This window comes from Branchiostoma belcheri, unplaced genomic scaffold (genome assembly GCF_001625305.1).
Source record: "Branchiostoma belcheri isolate BF01 breed outbred unplaced genomic scaffold, Haploidv18h27 scaffold85, whole genome shotgun sequence".
NCBI lineage: Eukaryota > Metazoa > Chordata > Leptocardii > Amphioxiformes > Branchiostomatidae > Branchiostoma > Branchiostoma belcheri.
The window spans coordinates 682,399-696,826 of NW_017804520.1; the positions used below are offsets into that span (position 1 = coordinate 682,399).

Here is a 14,428-nt window from a genome sequence, read left to right on the forward strand (position 1 = left end):
TACATTCTGTGCCAATGCTACATCAAGCAAACTTATGGATAAAGAACTTGATATGTTGTGAGATTGTTATTTGATCTTGTGGATTCATCATGGGTGTAGTGAGAAGTTTATCATCGTTTCTGGATAATAACTTTTAATATATCAGTCACATAGGAATGCCTATTCTGCTTATACAGTCCTTAATTTGGCTTGGACTTAGTTTGAAGCCCACTTTTTCAATGGAGGCACTGAATACTACATATCACTATAAGACTACTGTGAGTTAACTACCTACAGGCTGCATGTATGTCTGCATGTGCATAGATGGTTGGACCTTCCTTACAAACATTTGCTGTGGCCAGTACAGAGTTGAGAAGTAAGCTACACATATTAGCCCACAACATGGGCAATAAAGTCTAAATGGTAACATAACATAACATAACATACATAATTTTATTACTGTAGAGAGCAAATACTTAGTGTAAGCATTACAAATACAAGGGATACGTATACTTGGGACCACTAATTTGTTAATGGCACAAAACATGATATTGCCACATTTTTGATTTTCAAACTAAATGTTAGGGGGCATTATTCCAGTCAAGCTAATGTCATGGTCAACCCCTGAAATGAAAAAAAAAAATCAACACCTGTGCTGTGATGCACTAGGCTTCTGTAGCATCTGTTCCTGTTTGCAGCAGTTCCCCACTCTTTGCAACATTGACCTCAGCGTCCTCTTTCCCGTTTGCACTGGTTGACTTGTCCGTATCAAGGCCCTTCCTCCTGCTCCCATCCTCTCCACACTTCTCCTGCACCACACCGGCCGTATCCTGGTCTTCTGTGGTGTCTCCACTGCCGGCTACAGTAAAGGTGATCCCTCCACTGTCTTGGTCTTCGGTTTCCTTGGATGGTGCATCTTGCAGCGGCTGGTTTGAAGGATCCTCTTGTGTCAGCTGGATGCTATCACCATCACCTGACATTGCCAAACAAAACAAGAGTTATAGAGTTCTTAATTGCAAGTTCGTGCCTGAAGGCTAATTGATACCTGACATTGACAAGCACATTGAGTACAGAATGTAGTGATATAAAACTATATGCTAACATGAAGTTCTACGATCTACTTACTTTAATCTAATAACGTTGGTATACAGGATAAAGAGTGGATATGCAATACATAAACATGGTAACTACTACAGAAACCAGAGATTTCAGATCTCTGGGGAGCGTGCAGGTGCAGTACGTTCTGCCAACGTGCTACTTACCATTATGTTGAATTTCCTCCTGTGGTGCTCCATCCACAATCTCCACATAACTGTGATCGGAGGTGACTGAAGTGCTCCTCTCTAAGGCTGACTCCTCCCCCACAGACTCACCCGATGCCTGTCTCCTCATCAGGGCATCCGACAACTGTCTGGCCAGCGAGCCATGGGGCGGCCGGCTCGGCTTGGTCGGCTGCTTGGCAGCTTCTGAAGATTCTGCGCCGACTTCAGCTGCGTTAGAATCTTCTGACGGCTGCTGGGCAACCTCTGTTGTCGGCATGGCAACGTCGGGAGGTTGCTGGGGAATATCGTCGGGTTGCTGAGCTTGCTGTTGGGGTTCAGGCTTTGGAGTGACGATGGCGTTGAGATCTATGTAGCCGTCTGGGTCCACGTAGGGTTCACTGTAGTCCAGACTGTCATCTGCATGTGAGGCTGTAAGATCTGTACAAGGAAAAGGACAATCATGTTGTGTGTAAAACATTAGGTTGCGAAGTACTGTGAATTTTGTAATTTTGTGTTTTTCAGTTTGTATTACTAACTGTTCAGGATCATACAGTTCCATATTGTGTCAGATATACCTGACATTTCAATAGTCATATTGCTACCTTCCTCAAGGCAATGACTTATTCTACTTTCCACAGCTAATTGACATTCAAACAACCCTGCAGGTCCACAGGAAACAGCTAGGGGGCCCAAATTTACACCATTAAACCCTTATCTCTACAACTATATGCCACCTTCACATCACGTCCACAAACCGTTCAGCGCCAAAGGTTTTTTAAATTCCTTTGCAGTACCGAGGTCAATCACCAGGGGCCGAAAGTCTACCTTCCATCCACTTTACCCCACATACCCACCTGCCAAATATCATCCCATTCTGTCTGTCGGATCCTGAGATATACACCAAAAACATAATCCAGACTGAAAACAGTACCCCCATTTTCATGGAGGGTAATTATGTAGGCGGTTTTACCTGGTCTCGGCAGTGGAGCAGGCGGCCTGTTGGGTAGAGTTGCAGCTTTTGGCGGGGGTGGCCTGGCGGGGGGAGGAGCCTTCCCTGACTGCTTCCTGGTCAGTTTTCTCTGCGGGGCTTCTGACGGCGAACTTGCCAGGTCATCTCTGGTCGAGGGCGAGGCATCTCTTGTGTGAGCTGGGGGATGAGAAGGGGGAGGGGGACGACTTGGGGTAGTCTTGGCGGTTGTCGCTCCTTCAGGTTGTAAGCTTGGGGTTGAGTTTGGAGGAGAGGGTGAAGGTGGGCCACTGTCTTCAACGTCTGGAGCAGTGGGTGGAACCTCTTCTTCATCAAAAGGATTTTTTCTAATGCTGACCTTGGGGCTAGCCCTGTCCTCCCCCATTCCATCAGCAGGAGTGGTACCATCCTGCACGTGCCCTGTGGGTGCCTGTGGAGAGGTGGGGTGTACCATGTGTGTGGAGGGGAGGGAGGGTTGGTAGGTGAGGGGTCGGTAGGTGTGGAGCGTCATTCCTTCCTCCTGCCCTCCCTCCTTAGGAGGGTTCTGCATGTTGAGTTTCTCTGCCACGTCTCTGACAAGTTGGACTCCTTCATCATCCACTTAAAAAAGGACAAAGAGATCAGAATAAGATTAGATCAAAGGTCCCAGAAAAGGTTATGTCATATCCCATCTTAAATTGCTTACTACCGGTATATCCATGTCGGTTGCCTCATGTAAGACAGTGGGAAAATGCATCAGACTCAGCAAGAAATTCACAATAAAACAAGAGATTCACAAAAATCTCACAGAGGTTTGTGATACTTCATTTCTTGATTTCTAAAAAAATGGCAAATTTTAGTGGAATCTCAATTTTTCTGGTGAAATCTGTACTACATTAAAATGAAGTTATTGGACATAAAGGGAATTTACAGGTTTAGATTTCTTGTTTTCTCAAAGAAATGACAAATTTCTTAACATACTGCTCTTCATGTCCTCCGGCGTCATGGGCGTGGGTACATCTGGGATGAAGTCTGCCAGCGCCTGCTGTGTGGTTGCTAGGTTACCGCATCTCTGGTGGTACAGCTGCATGCTGTCTGCCAGCGTCAGCAGGGCTGCCTTTACCTTCCCAGCCTGCATTGCAAACATTCCAAAGTTTACAGGGCTCGAAATACTTTTTTCAGGTACATGAAAAATTGCACATCGGCAAAAATTTCAGGTGCAATTTGAAAAATAGAAAAACAAAGCTTTGAAACAACAAGAAAATTTGCAGCAAACTCACAAAAATAAAACAACTGGAAACATTTTAAGATTAAAGTAGTTAAGTCAGGTTACTTATCTAATAATAACTAAATATTTATTGAGTTAATAAAAATTTTGTTTGCTGCATGAGCAAAAGGAAGTGGAATCACTCAGTCAGTATTGCTCAAGTATGCCAAGCATAAACACATCGTCTTGTACTTGATATTCCTAGTCGTACCTTGTAAACTTCAAACTTGGTCTTGGCAATCTGGTACTTTGTCTGGGATTCCTCAGCTGCTGATACGGCCTGAAGGAAAACATATAACGTTACATGTCATGAAGTACATTGTACTACATTGGCAAAGTTAATAACCAAATAATACTCTTTATAATTTGTATCATATCAGTATTGAATTTTGCTACTAAAGCTTAGGGGCAAAATGTTGCGTTTCCAGTTCACAGTTCTAAAAGAGAAACCAGAAGTCTTCCTTTCATTGCTTTGGAGCAGCACAGAAATCAGAAGTCTTCCTACCTACTTCCTGTCATAAATTTGAGGTAGTGAGGTTAATGAGAAAGTTGTGGGAAGAAAACCACTACAAATATTTGAAGATTTATGTATATTTTATTTACTTCATATTCATGACTTCTGCTAGCCTCTATCAGGCTTCAGAAGTGGCTGGAAAAAGTAGACATTGGCCATTAATGGCCAAATAGACAGATAACATAGCTGGGGTGTTAGTTTACTACCGAGTACTGAGTACAGTTTGCCGCTCCCAAAACCATACTCTTTAGCCGACGAACTCCCCTGCCATGTTATCTGTCTATATGGCCAATTTCTACTCTTTCCAGCCACCTCTGAAGCCTGATAGAGTCTACACTTCTGCCCTTACTCACCATAGCCACCTCAGCCTGCATGGCCTCCAGCCTGGCTGCATCACTTCTCTTCTTGCTGTGCTCTGTCTGCTTCCTGAGTTTCAGTACCTTCGCCTCACATGTTTCCTTCACTTTCTGGATGTCATCCAGCAGTTTCTGTTCAGCCAGCACCTCCTTAAAGGCCTTCCTGTACTGTAGGTACTGTGGAAATGGTGGAAATTGGTGTGGTTCACAGAATAAGCAAGTCAGCAGAACGTTTATGCACATGGGAAAAACCATAATGTATTGTGCATATACTATATATAGCAGTAATTGCACTACTGCAGAATGTATTGTTTAAGTTGTGTTTGTGTATTCAAGGATGATGTCCCATTTATAATTTTCAAATGTTGTGTCACAAATGATATCCTTTTCAAAATTGTGATTCAAAGTCGACCAAACATCCAAAGGAAAACATGAAAAATCCAGGTTTCGCACATGTGATGCTTAAGGGTAGCATCAACTTAATTTTACCACATTCTCCTTACCAAAATTTTACCACATTTTCCTTAGGCTTAAGTATTGTCCATAGAAAATCTATATTAACACATTATAGTAAAAATCTATTCATAATGTTTAGAGTTCTACCAAGGCGTTGAATTTAAACCTCCTGCTTGTATCTATTAATAAAGAATCAAGCAAGCAAAATATTGCCTTCTTGGCAAAGGTGTTAAGACAGAATTCTGACCAGATGTGGTTTTTGTGCTCACCTGATCAGCATACTCCGTTGCTATCTTGTCGGCTAACCAGTGGATCTCAGCCTGCCTGACAGACACCTCACGTATCGTGAAGTCATCCTGACACTTGGAGAACTTTAGGAGAAGTTGGGACTCTGAAAACACACGGAATTCAGAAAGACATTAGATAAAAACACAAATTGCACATTCAATTTGTAAAAGTTTGAGTCAGTCAAGAAGTCATCATTGAAACAATGGATAGGAACACAATGTCAGCAGAAAGGAATGTCTGCATTTAATGTTTGCAATTGTGAATTTATTGATTTTTTTATTGATTTTTCATGATTGGTTATTTGTAAGATATTTTATGAAGTTTGATTACATGTTATACTTGTGTAACATCGTTCATGACATACTGCTGTAAAACCCTATGTGAGCCTCCTACGTGTCAAGATCACAAGGCATGAAATGGCGGCTGTCATCACAAACATCAACAGCAAAGGTCACGGTTAGAGAAATAGTTTACTTAATAAGGGAACTTCCACTTATACCTGCTTACACTGGGCACCTTTGGGGAAAATATGTTATACAAGTTCACAACATTGTTTTTTTTACCAGAAAATTGAATCCGTAAGTAGATAATATGCTAGTTTCAGCCTTATTTTCAGGATTTTTGCTTGTGTTTTGCACTCTCGATCCCCCCACGAGTGTTAAAGAACGGTCCCTGATTACAGTGTGCCCAACAGTGGACTGCCACAGACGTCACTGTTTACATACACGGGGCACGGGCTGACAAGGGATCAAAGGAGCCAGTCACACAGATTACACACCTCGATATGTACAAATCTAATTTGTGACCAGTCGTTGCTCTTTCTACACAAGCCAAGAAATCCACGTAACCGTTACAAACCCGACTGTTTTGTCGCAAGGAAAGAGGAGTAGAAGAAATATTTTTATGATTCGTCATGTTTGGCTGATCAGAGACCCACCCCTGGCCCTGTACCGTTAGATAGAATGAAATAAATTATTTGACTACGGTCGTCTAGGAAGTATAAAGACAACAGTCTGGTAAATAGCACATCACATTCAAACGGTTGTTGGTGTTTATATGAATTATTTAGAGCGTTATCAACAAAATTTACCAACGGCCATGACCCGTTTAGAGACCATGACCCTGCCCAGTGGAACTATGTGATCAGGGAATGCCCCCCTCCCCGCTCTCGCTATGTTTTCTCACACAGCTACGTACTAACCGTTGTTACTGGCTGTGATGTATTTACAGAGAGCTTCGTGTGTCTCCTTCTGGGCGTAGAGCAGGTCCACTAGCTCGGAATGCCGCCCGATGCCGGCGGGGGAGAGCGCCTTCACCGCCCGACGAATGTCGCGAATCATGCCGCTGGGCACCGCTGGACTTCTCGCTAGCGAAAAACGGAAGTTGTTTTCGAAGTCTTCGTCAAAGTCTCATGATAAGGAAGGGCACTTGAAATTCCGAGGGGGCCTGCACGTGCCTGGAATTTAAAACGCGCGCGTTTTTTTGTGTCTTTCTTGTCACCAGAAGTTCAACACAAAATCCTCTCCGGTTTCATCGCAAACGTTCGGCTGCTTCTGTCAAATTCTCAACCCGGAAGTCACAACTTATCGGGCAGCAAGCACTTCCGGGTTGACCTCTTCACTTGACCTGTGTGAAAAAATGTTTTGTGTGTTCCTGTTTTAGATCTACTGATCAATTTAATGTAAGGCCACATATCGAAACCATATCGAAAATTAAAAGTAGAATTTTCTCGAGTACGTATACCATCTCCCGTATAACGTTATGTTATGGTTTTACCTGCCTTTCATAACAGGTGTTATATATGGTTAAATGACGTTATTAGATCGACTTGGATCGACGCATTCTTATCAAAATGAATAGATGAACTAAAATAGACACCAGTAAATGGAAAATGTGTAATATAACGCCATGCTCCTACACAAACTTATTTCAGATCGGCATATGGCATAACGACTATCTCTGGCTGTTCAACTACTACTATTATTTCGGTGACGGATTTTTACTTATTTTTTTACTAATTATGAGGATGAAAGTTCTTAAAACTGAAGGCAGGCCATTGATTTTCCAACGATCCTTGATTTCGTTTTAATTTATTCATTTTACCATAATTGTCAGGGAACACTTATTGAAGACAAAGTATACGTACTCAATGCAAACTTTATGATGTTATGGGTGAGCACACCCGGTTCAATATTTAAGGGTTAATGTCCCGCCCCGAGGTGAATATGGTGTGATAAAGCCTTGTCAGTTGCTATAACCACAGAATAAAGCCACCAAGTGAGCGCAGCGAACGAGGTGGCTTTATGAGGTGGTTATAGCAACTGACAAGGCTTTATCACACCATATTCACCGAGAAAGGGCGGGACATTAACACTATTATCATATAGCTTACACGATAGTCTATCCAAACTGATGCAGTAAGTGATACAATGCACATGCTGAATAGAACATAGAACATAGTTCCCTCTGGAGTCACCTGAGGTCACTGGGTAGAGTTCACGTTCTATGTCTTCTATCTGGGTCACAGGCAGGGAACAGGTGTTCTTATGGGAGTCAGCCGAGGTCATTGGAACACAACTTAAGTTATTTTTGGATTTTTTAGAACTAGAGCCCTGTTCTGCGGGTGATTATTTGGGTTGTTTAATGTATGGATTGGGATGAATAAATACCCGATTTTGACTCTATTTGTGACATTACGGCGTCATAAGGAATGTGGAATGGAGCCTTCTGCTTGGTCAACGTCACCTGGCTATATGATAATCATGTTTAATGCATTCATTACGGCATTAGTATCATGCTAAGCCATTAAGGTCTATTGAAATAATTATGTACACAATTTTGTTTGCTACTGCAAAGGCTACACATAAGATTCACAGTAATGACAGCACTGCTTGCTAATAACTACGTTTATGACTTTAATCTTGGATAATGCAACAACCTGTTTGCATAGTTCAGTAGTCGTGGAGTAGCAGCAGCCGAATGATCGGTGAATTCGGCGGGATCACATGTAAAGTCATACTACTTATGCTGGAAACCTTATATTACTACATACACACAACCATGGTACAAGTGGACTAGCCCCACTGTGCATGAGGTGCTTGAACAGACTGTGCGGCCTATAAAGGGCTTTGGAAAGGGAGATGGGCGTTGCCCTATTCAGTATTAGTGTCAAGCAATAGACTTGAATTCTATCAGAGCTTCTCGCGAACGAATGTTACCAGGTCCTGCAGCATCTGTCTTCCGAGCTCAAATTCAAAATGCTTCAAAGCCAAGTCCATGGACATGACGCCGTGGAAGCCTGAGGGGTAGCGCGCCAGTCGGACCTGAACTCCCGCCATTTCCAGCCTCTTGGCGTACATGATCCCGTCATCCCTCAGGACGTCCGTCCCGCACACACTGACGTAAGTGTCGGGCAGTCCGGACAAGTCGGCGTCTTCTGCCATCAGCGGGGAAAAGTAGGGGTTCAGGATGTCCTTCAAGTCGTCTGGGAGATCTACACTAATGTCTTCAGGTGTCAATCTTGGCACGGACTCGTCGAGAAAGTGCCGGTCCACGTAAGACGCAAAGCGCGACTTCCTCAACGCAGTCGTGTGGCCGTTGTTTGAAAACACGTCGATCAGGGACATGTTGTTGTTGAGGTATTTTACCCAGAATCCGATCATCAGCTTAGCAGGGAGGTTAACGTAAACGCTGTGCCCTCTGGCGTACGACGGAGTTTGAAAGTCGAACGCTTGGAGAGCGGGGTAAACTAGGGCCTGGAGTTTTAAGGGCGGCAGCTTCTTTTTGTCGTCCTTTTCCAGCCTCAGCGCGACCGCGGCAGCCAGGTTGCCGCCTGAGCTGTCTCCCGCCACGCCGATTCTTGTCGGGTCGACTCCGAACTCGGCGGCGTGCTGGAGGAAATGTTGGGTCGCCGTGAGACAGTCTTCAAACGGGACCGGGAACTTTTGTTCAGGGGCCAGCCGGTATCTGAAAATAGGTAGTACATTTTGTAGCTGTAAACTGATCGGTCGAGGATCGTCGGTGTCAAACTTGAATATGAAAAAGGATCTGGAAAATGTGCAGAAATCAAAATGTCTTATGTTGTTCATGTAGTTAGTAATCGTATATAAAGTTACCGACAGAGTACGCCAGCCACTGAGCATGTTTGAAATAAAATAAATTCAAAAACAAGCCGGTACTTACTCCACTGACACCACAACAGCTCCAGTCCCCAGTGCAATGCGTCCCACAAGGCGGTCGTATGCATCTGAAAGACGTCGACGTTAAAACGATATGTCATTATGTTTAGCTAGTGAATTATCGCAAGGTTGCAAATGTCATCAGAATGTCCAATACAGCACTTCAATCTAATGTTATATGACACAGTGTATATGAGTTAAATGATATTGTACATAACGTAAATTTCATGAGCGTAACATGAGCGTAGACATAATACAAATATGCAACGGCGGCCCGAAAACTTACAAGTGGAGCTGAGGGCCCATCCTCCTCCATGAAAGAACATCAGACCCGTCATTTTGCTTCCCCCCTTCTGGACTTGTGGTTTGTAGATCCGAACTTGAACGCCGCTGAAGGACGAGTCTCTAACTTCCAGGTTAGAATCTGACACCAGGAACGAAGGTTTGACGCCGATACTGCGGAACAAGTCTGCTCTATCGCCGAAGCCCAGCTTCTCGTATGTACTTCCCTGTACGAGAAAGGCAACGTACATTGGACATATGAGGCTAAACGTCGATTGAGACTTCCGTGAATAGTTTCATGAGGTTGGTAAGACACTGAGTAAAGAGACTCCTTTACACAACCATGTCTTTTATTCAGCCGACATTTCGGTGACCGTCTGTCACCTTCCTCAGGGCAATTCTGACTGACTCACATTGCATTGCAGCACAGGTGTCGCTGCTACAGATGCATTAGATATCCTAAAATTCAACGCGTTTTCTTCAAGTTTTTCTTTTCCAAATTGGCTTATTATTAGGGTACCCTGTAGAATAACATTAATTTTGAATAGTCAGCAACGACAATATTTGGAACGAAGAGCAAAAGCAACGTTTAAATCAAACCCACTTACAATAAGGCTTAACGTCGAAGACTATCTTCCTTAGCCTAAGAATGTCTTAAGAATTTGAGGTTACTAATGTTGCACTAGTACTGGTAAATATATTAAGATATGTCGTTCTTATTTTTCAATGTGGAGGTCTTAGGGTATCCAGTGGAATTAGTATAGGTGTCGTTACAGATCCAACAACAGCGTTAATAATAATAACTGTTCTTGGCTGTAAATTAGCGGTAAACAAACTCTGAACTACAGACCAAATCAGTGTATGTCTCGCCGGTACAGTTCAATCTACTAGTATCTTCGTTTGTCTCTTGCTATTCAGTACGTGAGACTGAAGTCTGATGTTGTGATTAAGATAAAGTTTACAGTCGTCGACAAGGCTAGCGAAGCCTAACGTTGACCAGACCCACTTACAATGAGGCTGAAAGTGAAGAACACCGCCTTGAACATGACGAGTTTGCCGGGCTCAGTGACGTCCGGAGGGAGGGAGGAGTACACGTACACAGCCAGGACCACGGCGGTCACGGCCGTCAGCAAGGTCACAGTCTTACAGGCACCCATCATGAGGGGCAGATATGGCCGGAGAGCACTGGAACTTTCGGTCTAAGAAAATTACCTGACGGTACGGTGTATTACCTGAGAGATGGCAGAAGAACAAAGGCCAGACAGTCCGAGTCAATGATAAGGAACAAGGACAAAAAACATGCGTTGGATATGACTTGGAGACAAATGGGAGCTATATTGACTAGGTGGATCAAAATTTTAAGATATCCTTATCTGGCACCTAGCAGCGTTTTGGTACAACTTATATTGTGTGTGTGGGGGGGGGGGGAGGGGTATTTAGTCTGAAACCAAACCCGGAAGTCGAGTCCCTCGGTCCCAGGTAGATCGCTAGGCCATTACAAGGACTTACAGTAGCTTACTACATAGTAGTGTGCGCACAACTACGATAAAGGGCAACATTTATGTTACAAAATGTTCTTACCGATAGCCTCTCCACACAGTTGCAGTTTTATATGATAGTGAAAATCTCTGGGCCTGGAATCTTGAACTATGCCAACGCCGGTCAAGGGTCAACGACCTATAGGTCATGTTAGTAGTGCCATCTTGTGGTGGTTCTGTGTATTGTAGGTAGCAATGAGAATGAGACCTGTGGATGATGTCTGTCCAGCGATAGGCACAAAGAAATGAACAGACGCATAAAAACAGACCAAAAGATTTTTTTTAATTCCCAAACGTATCTTTTCTTACCATGCGAATAACTTTCCTCTGGTGAAGTAATGAAATTCAAGCTCAACATCATACTATTCTAAGGTTAAGGTCATAAACAACGATCGAAGCAACAACAACAATGTCAACGTTACAGGTGATCGCGTAAGTACGTTGCCAAGTCCTGTTCCATCTGTTTTCCGACCTCTAAGTAAAACGGTTTGGATGCGAAGGACATGACGCCGTGGAAGCCTGAGGGGTAGCGCGCCAGTCGGACCTGAACTCCCGCCATTTCCAGCCTCTTGGCGTACATGATCCCGTCATCCCTCAGGACGTCCGTCCCACACACAGTGACGTAAGTGTCGGGCAGTCCGGACAAGTCGGCGTCTTCTGCCATCAGCGGGGAAAAGTAGGGGTTCAGGATATCCTTCAAGTCGTCTGGGAGATCCACGCTGACGTCTTCGTTAGGTGTCGATCTTGGCACGGAGTGGCCGAGAAAGTGTTGGTCCACATAAGACGCAAAGCGCGACTTCCTCAGCGCGGTCGTGTGGCCGTTGTTTGAAAACATGTCGACCAGGGAAAGGTTGTTGTTGAGGTATCGTATCCAGAATGTCATCATGGCGTTAGGATGGAGAAGAACGAAGTATCTACGTCCTCTGGTGTACGAAGGGGTCTGAAAGTCGAACGCCTGGAGAGCGGGGTAGACAAGGGCTTGGAGCTTTAAGGGCGGGAGCGTATCTTCCTTTTTGAGCCTCAGAGCGACCGCGGCAGCCAGGTTGCCGCCCGCACTGGTTCCCGCCACGCCGATTCTTGTGGGGTCGACTCCGAACTCGGCGGCGTGCTGGAGGAAATGTTGGGTCGCCGTGAGGCAGTCTTCAAACGGGACCGGGAACTTGTGTTCAGGGGCCAGCCGGTATCTGAAACATATAGAAGCAGTCAGAATTGCCCCGAGGAAGGCAGCAGAATTAGAATATAATGACAGGACATTATGAAACTATTCATGACTCACAGAATTAAGTGATGGAGGACAAACTGAAACGAGTCAACAATATTTTATGTACTTATATGTTATAATATAGCACGTGGACAGAACGTACTGCATCTGCATGAAGCCCGTAATGTATTGTGCGTAGCACATTGACAGTATTCGCGATTTAAGGATGAAATCGACTGTAGTTTCCAAATGTTTTGTCGGTAAAGATATCGCCTGCAGCGGGCAAAAGTCTGATGCAACGTCGATCAAACATCCAACAGGCTTAGGCTTAGTACTTTATGCCGCCGTGTTCCTTTTATCTACATATCATATAATTTATAATCATGAATACTTACTCAACTGACACAACTACAGCCCCCGATCTGTTTGCAATACGTCCAACTTGTCCATCGCATTCATCTGAAAATTACAAAAAAGAAATACTTACAGAACTTCTTTAACTTTGTTTTAGGTTGACTTCTCGGTATTTTCAGCATTTAAAAACAATTGCGATGTCCTGTGCAACGGTTGTTATTCAAACTTTCAGATGAATAATAATGCGGTTTCTAAATATTGATATGCTGTCTAATATATATTTCCCAAACCTACCGATTGAGCCGAGCACCCAGCCCCCTCCGTGGAACCACATTAGGCCAGCCATCTTGCTTCCTGTCGACGTCGCCGTTTTCTGAGCCCGTGGTTTGTAGACTCGGACCCGGACGCCATCGAAGGACGCGTCCGTAACTTCCAGGTTAGGGTGTGATGCCCGCCGCGGCGGCCGGAGTCTCCTCACACCGAAGCCCATCTTCTGGTGAACCCATCCCTGGAACGACGATTCACAAGTACCACACGATAATCCATTGTAGTTATTTTAAACGGTATTGTTGGAGAGTTCAGACTAAAGAATGACTACGTTCCAAGCAGTAGGGTCAGCTAATTTTTTTTGTGTGTGTACAGTATGGGGTGGGATGGTGAGAAAGGAGAAAAAACGTAACGCACTAGACCCCCCCCCACACAAAAAAAAAACATGGAAAAACGTCAACACTAAGCCTTTTTCTGTAGCAATAGCCCATATATAAGCTAAGCTTGTTAAAGTCAATACAAGTTATCACTACACGTTGCACGTTAAAATAGACTCACAAGAAAGTAAAAGGTTCGCACGAAGCCCTTGATGATGAAGACTTTTCTCGGTTCCGTGACGCCAGGAGGCAGGGACGAGTACAGGTAAGCCGTGAACACCGCCACGCCCACGGCACTGGCGGACGTCAGCCATGTCACAACACCTACAACACCCATGTCGTCGTTCGTCTATAGAGGAATATATAACGCAAGATCCTCCACAGGTTGGCATTGTAAAAGAACGAAATACAGCTAATGCGACATTTCTAATGTAATAACTGTTCAATGAATAATTTGTCCGTTAGAACATTCCCCCCCAGCCATGGTGAGTCGGAATGGACTTTGACCTATCGCTCAAAGAGGAAACGGGTTGGCAAGCTAGTTCCTAGTGAAACAACCTGTTATGTTGATCTAGCTAGCTACTGTAACGTTCCTTACTAGTCTCACTCTGCAGTTTTGACGATATTTAGCACAGTTTTTAAATGATCGAAGAGTTTAAACTTACAAGTGTCCTGCAAAATTGCCGCACGTTCTGGACCCTGCCCGACAAACGACGCGGTTTATATGAACAACTCAGAGCTGGTCACCTTAGTAGCACCTCTAGGCGGAGATACTGCAAACTGCAGATATGAGGGCATGTCAAGAGCATTAACGTTATACCTGCGCATTTTCCTTTGGTGACCTCTTTTGTGTGAGGTTAAACAGGTGCATCACCAGGCTTTAAATAAACCATCCAGGACAGAAAACAAAGGCACAGAAACTCAGAATAAATTCATCATGTTGCATAGTAGAACTTAAGGCATTAAATGTTGCAACTTTATAATTATGTACATGTATCATCTACATGAATACATATATATGCATAACAGTAAGGACATTATATGCCCTTGATATTATATAGCATTTCATTCTATGACGTACATCACAATGTTAAATTGCTATAGAAATTGACATGTCTTTACGACACTTTCTTCTTCTTCTTCTTCTTCTTCTTATGCAAGTT

At 43.9% G+C, this 14,428-nt stretch overlaps 3 protein-coding genes across 3 annotated transcripts; all 3 read right to left on the reverse strand.

Moving 5' to 3' along the window:
- Positions 1–501: 501 nt before the first annotated feature.
- LOC109487026 (formin-like protein 5) lies at positions 502–6,635 on the reverse strand. The gene is made up of 8 exons (XM_019790956.1): positions 6,270–6,635; positions 5,050–5,171; positions 4,322–4,501; positions 3,666–3,734; positions 3,169–3,319; positions 2,212–2,808; positions 1,242–1,679; positions 502–952 (listed from the first exon to the last, which is right to left on the reverse strand). The coding sequence occupies exons 1-8, from the start codon at positions 6,406–6,408 to the stop codon at positions 645–647; spliced, it is 2,004 nt and encodes a 667-aa protein (XP_019646515.1). The 5' UTR covers positions 6,409–6,635; the 3' UTR covers positions 502–644.
- A 1,195-nt stretch (positions 6,636–7,830) lies between these two features.
- On the reverse strand, positions 7,831–10,703 carry LOC109487065 (arylacetamide deacetylase-like). Its single transcript, XM_019791017.1, has 4 exons — positions 10,539–10,703; positions 9,533–9,755; positions 9,251–9,314; positions 7,831–9,034 (listed from the first exon to the last, which is right to left on the reverse strand). Exons 1-4 carry the CDS (start codon positions 10,686–10,688, stop codon positions 8,260–8,262), a joined length of 1,212 nt encoding a protein of 403 aa, XP_019646576.1. The 5' UTR covers positions 10,689–10,703; the 3' UTR covers positions 7,831–8,259.
- Positions 10,704–11,484: 781 nt separating this feature from the next.
- Positions 11,485–13,607, reverse strand: LOC109487043 (arylacetamide deacetylase-like). Its single transcript, XM_019790988.1, has 4 exons — positions 13,447–13,607; positions 12,916–13,129; positions 12,663–12,726; positions 11,485–12,250 (listed from the first exon to the last, which is right to left on the reverse strand). The coding sequence occupies exons 1-4, from the start codon at positions 13,600–13,602 to the stop codon at positions 11,485–11,487; spliced, it is 1,200 nt and encodes a 399-aa protein (XP_019646547.1). The 5' UTR covers positions 13,603–13,607.
- Positions 13,608–14,428: the final 821 nt, after the last annotated feature.

Excerpts from the sequence above, each read along its gene's own strand:
- LOC109487026 (XM_019790956.1), bottom strand. The coding sequence starts at position 6,408 with ATGATTCGCGACATTCGTCGGGCGGTGAAGGCGCTCTCCCCCGCCGGC. Across the intron at positions 3,320-3,665 it reads CCAAGTTTGAAGTTTACAAG|GCTGGGAAGGTAAAGGCAGC; the intron begins GTACGACTAGGA and ends TTTGCAATGCAG. Across the intron at positions 953-1,241 it reads GGAGGAAATTCAACATAATG|GTGATGGTGATAGCATCCAG; the intron begins GTAAGTAGCACG and ends TGGCAATGTCAG.
- LOC109487065 (XM_019791017.1), bottom strand. The coding sequence starts at position 10,688 with ATGATGGGTGCCTGTAAGACTGTGACCTTGCTGACGGCCGTGACCGCC. Across the intron at positions 9,756-10,538 it reads TCTTCACTTTCAGCCTCATT|GGAAGTACATACGAGAAGCT; the intron begins GTAAGTGGGTCT and ends TTTCTCGTACAG. Across the intron at positions 9,315-9,532 it reads ATGGGCCCTCAGCTCCACTT|ATGCATACGACCGCCTTGTG; the intron begins GTAAGTTTTCGG and ends GACGTCTTTCAG.
- LOC109487043 (XM_019790988.1), bottom strand. The coding sequence starts at position 13,602 with ATGGGTGTTGTAGGTGTTGTGACATGGCTGACGTCCGCCAGTGCCGTG. Across the intron at positions 12,727-12,915 it reads CTGGGTGCTCGGCTCAATCG|ATGAATGCGATGGACAAGTT; the intron begins GTAGGTTTGGGA and ends TGTAATTTTCAG. Across the intron at positions 12,251-12,662 it reads GCTGTAGTTGTGTCAGTTGA|ATACCGGCTGGCCCCTGAAC; the intron begins GTAAGTATTCAT and ends TATATGTTTCAG.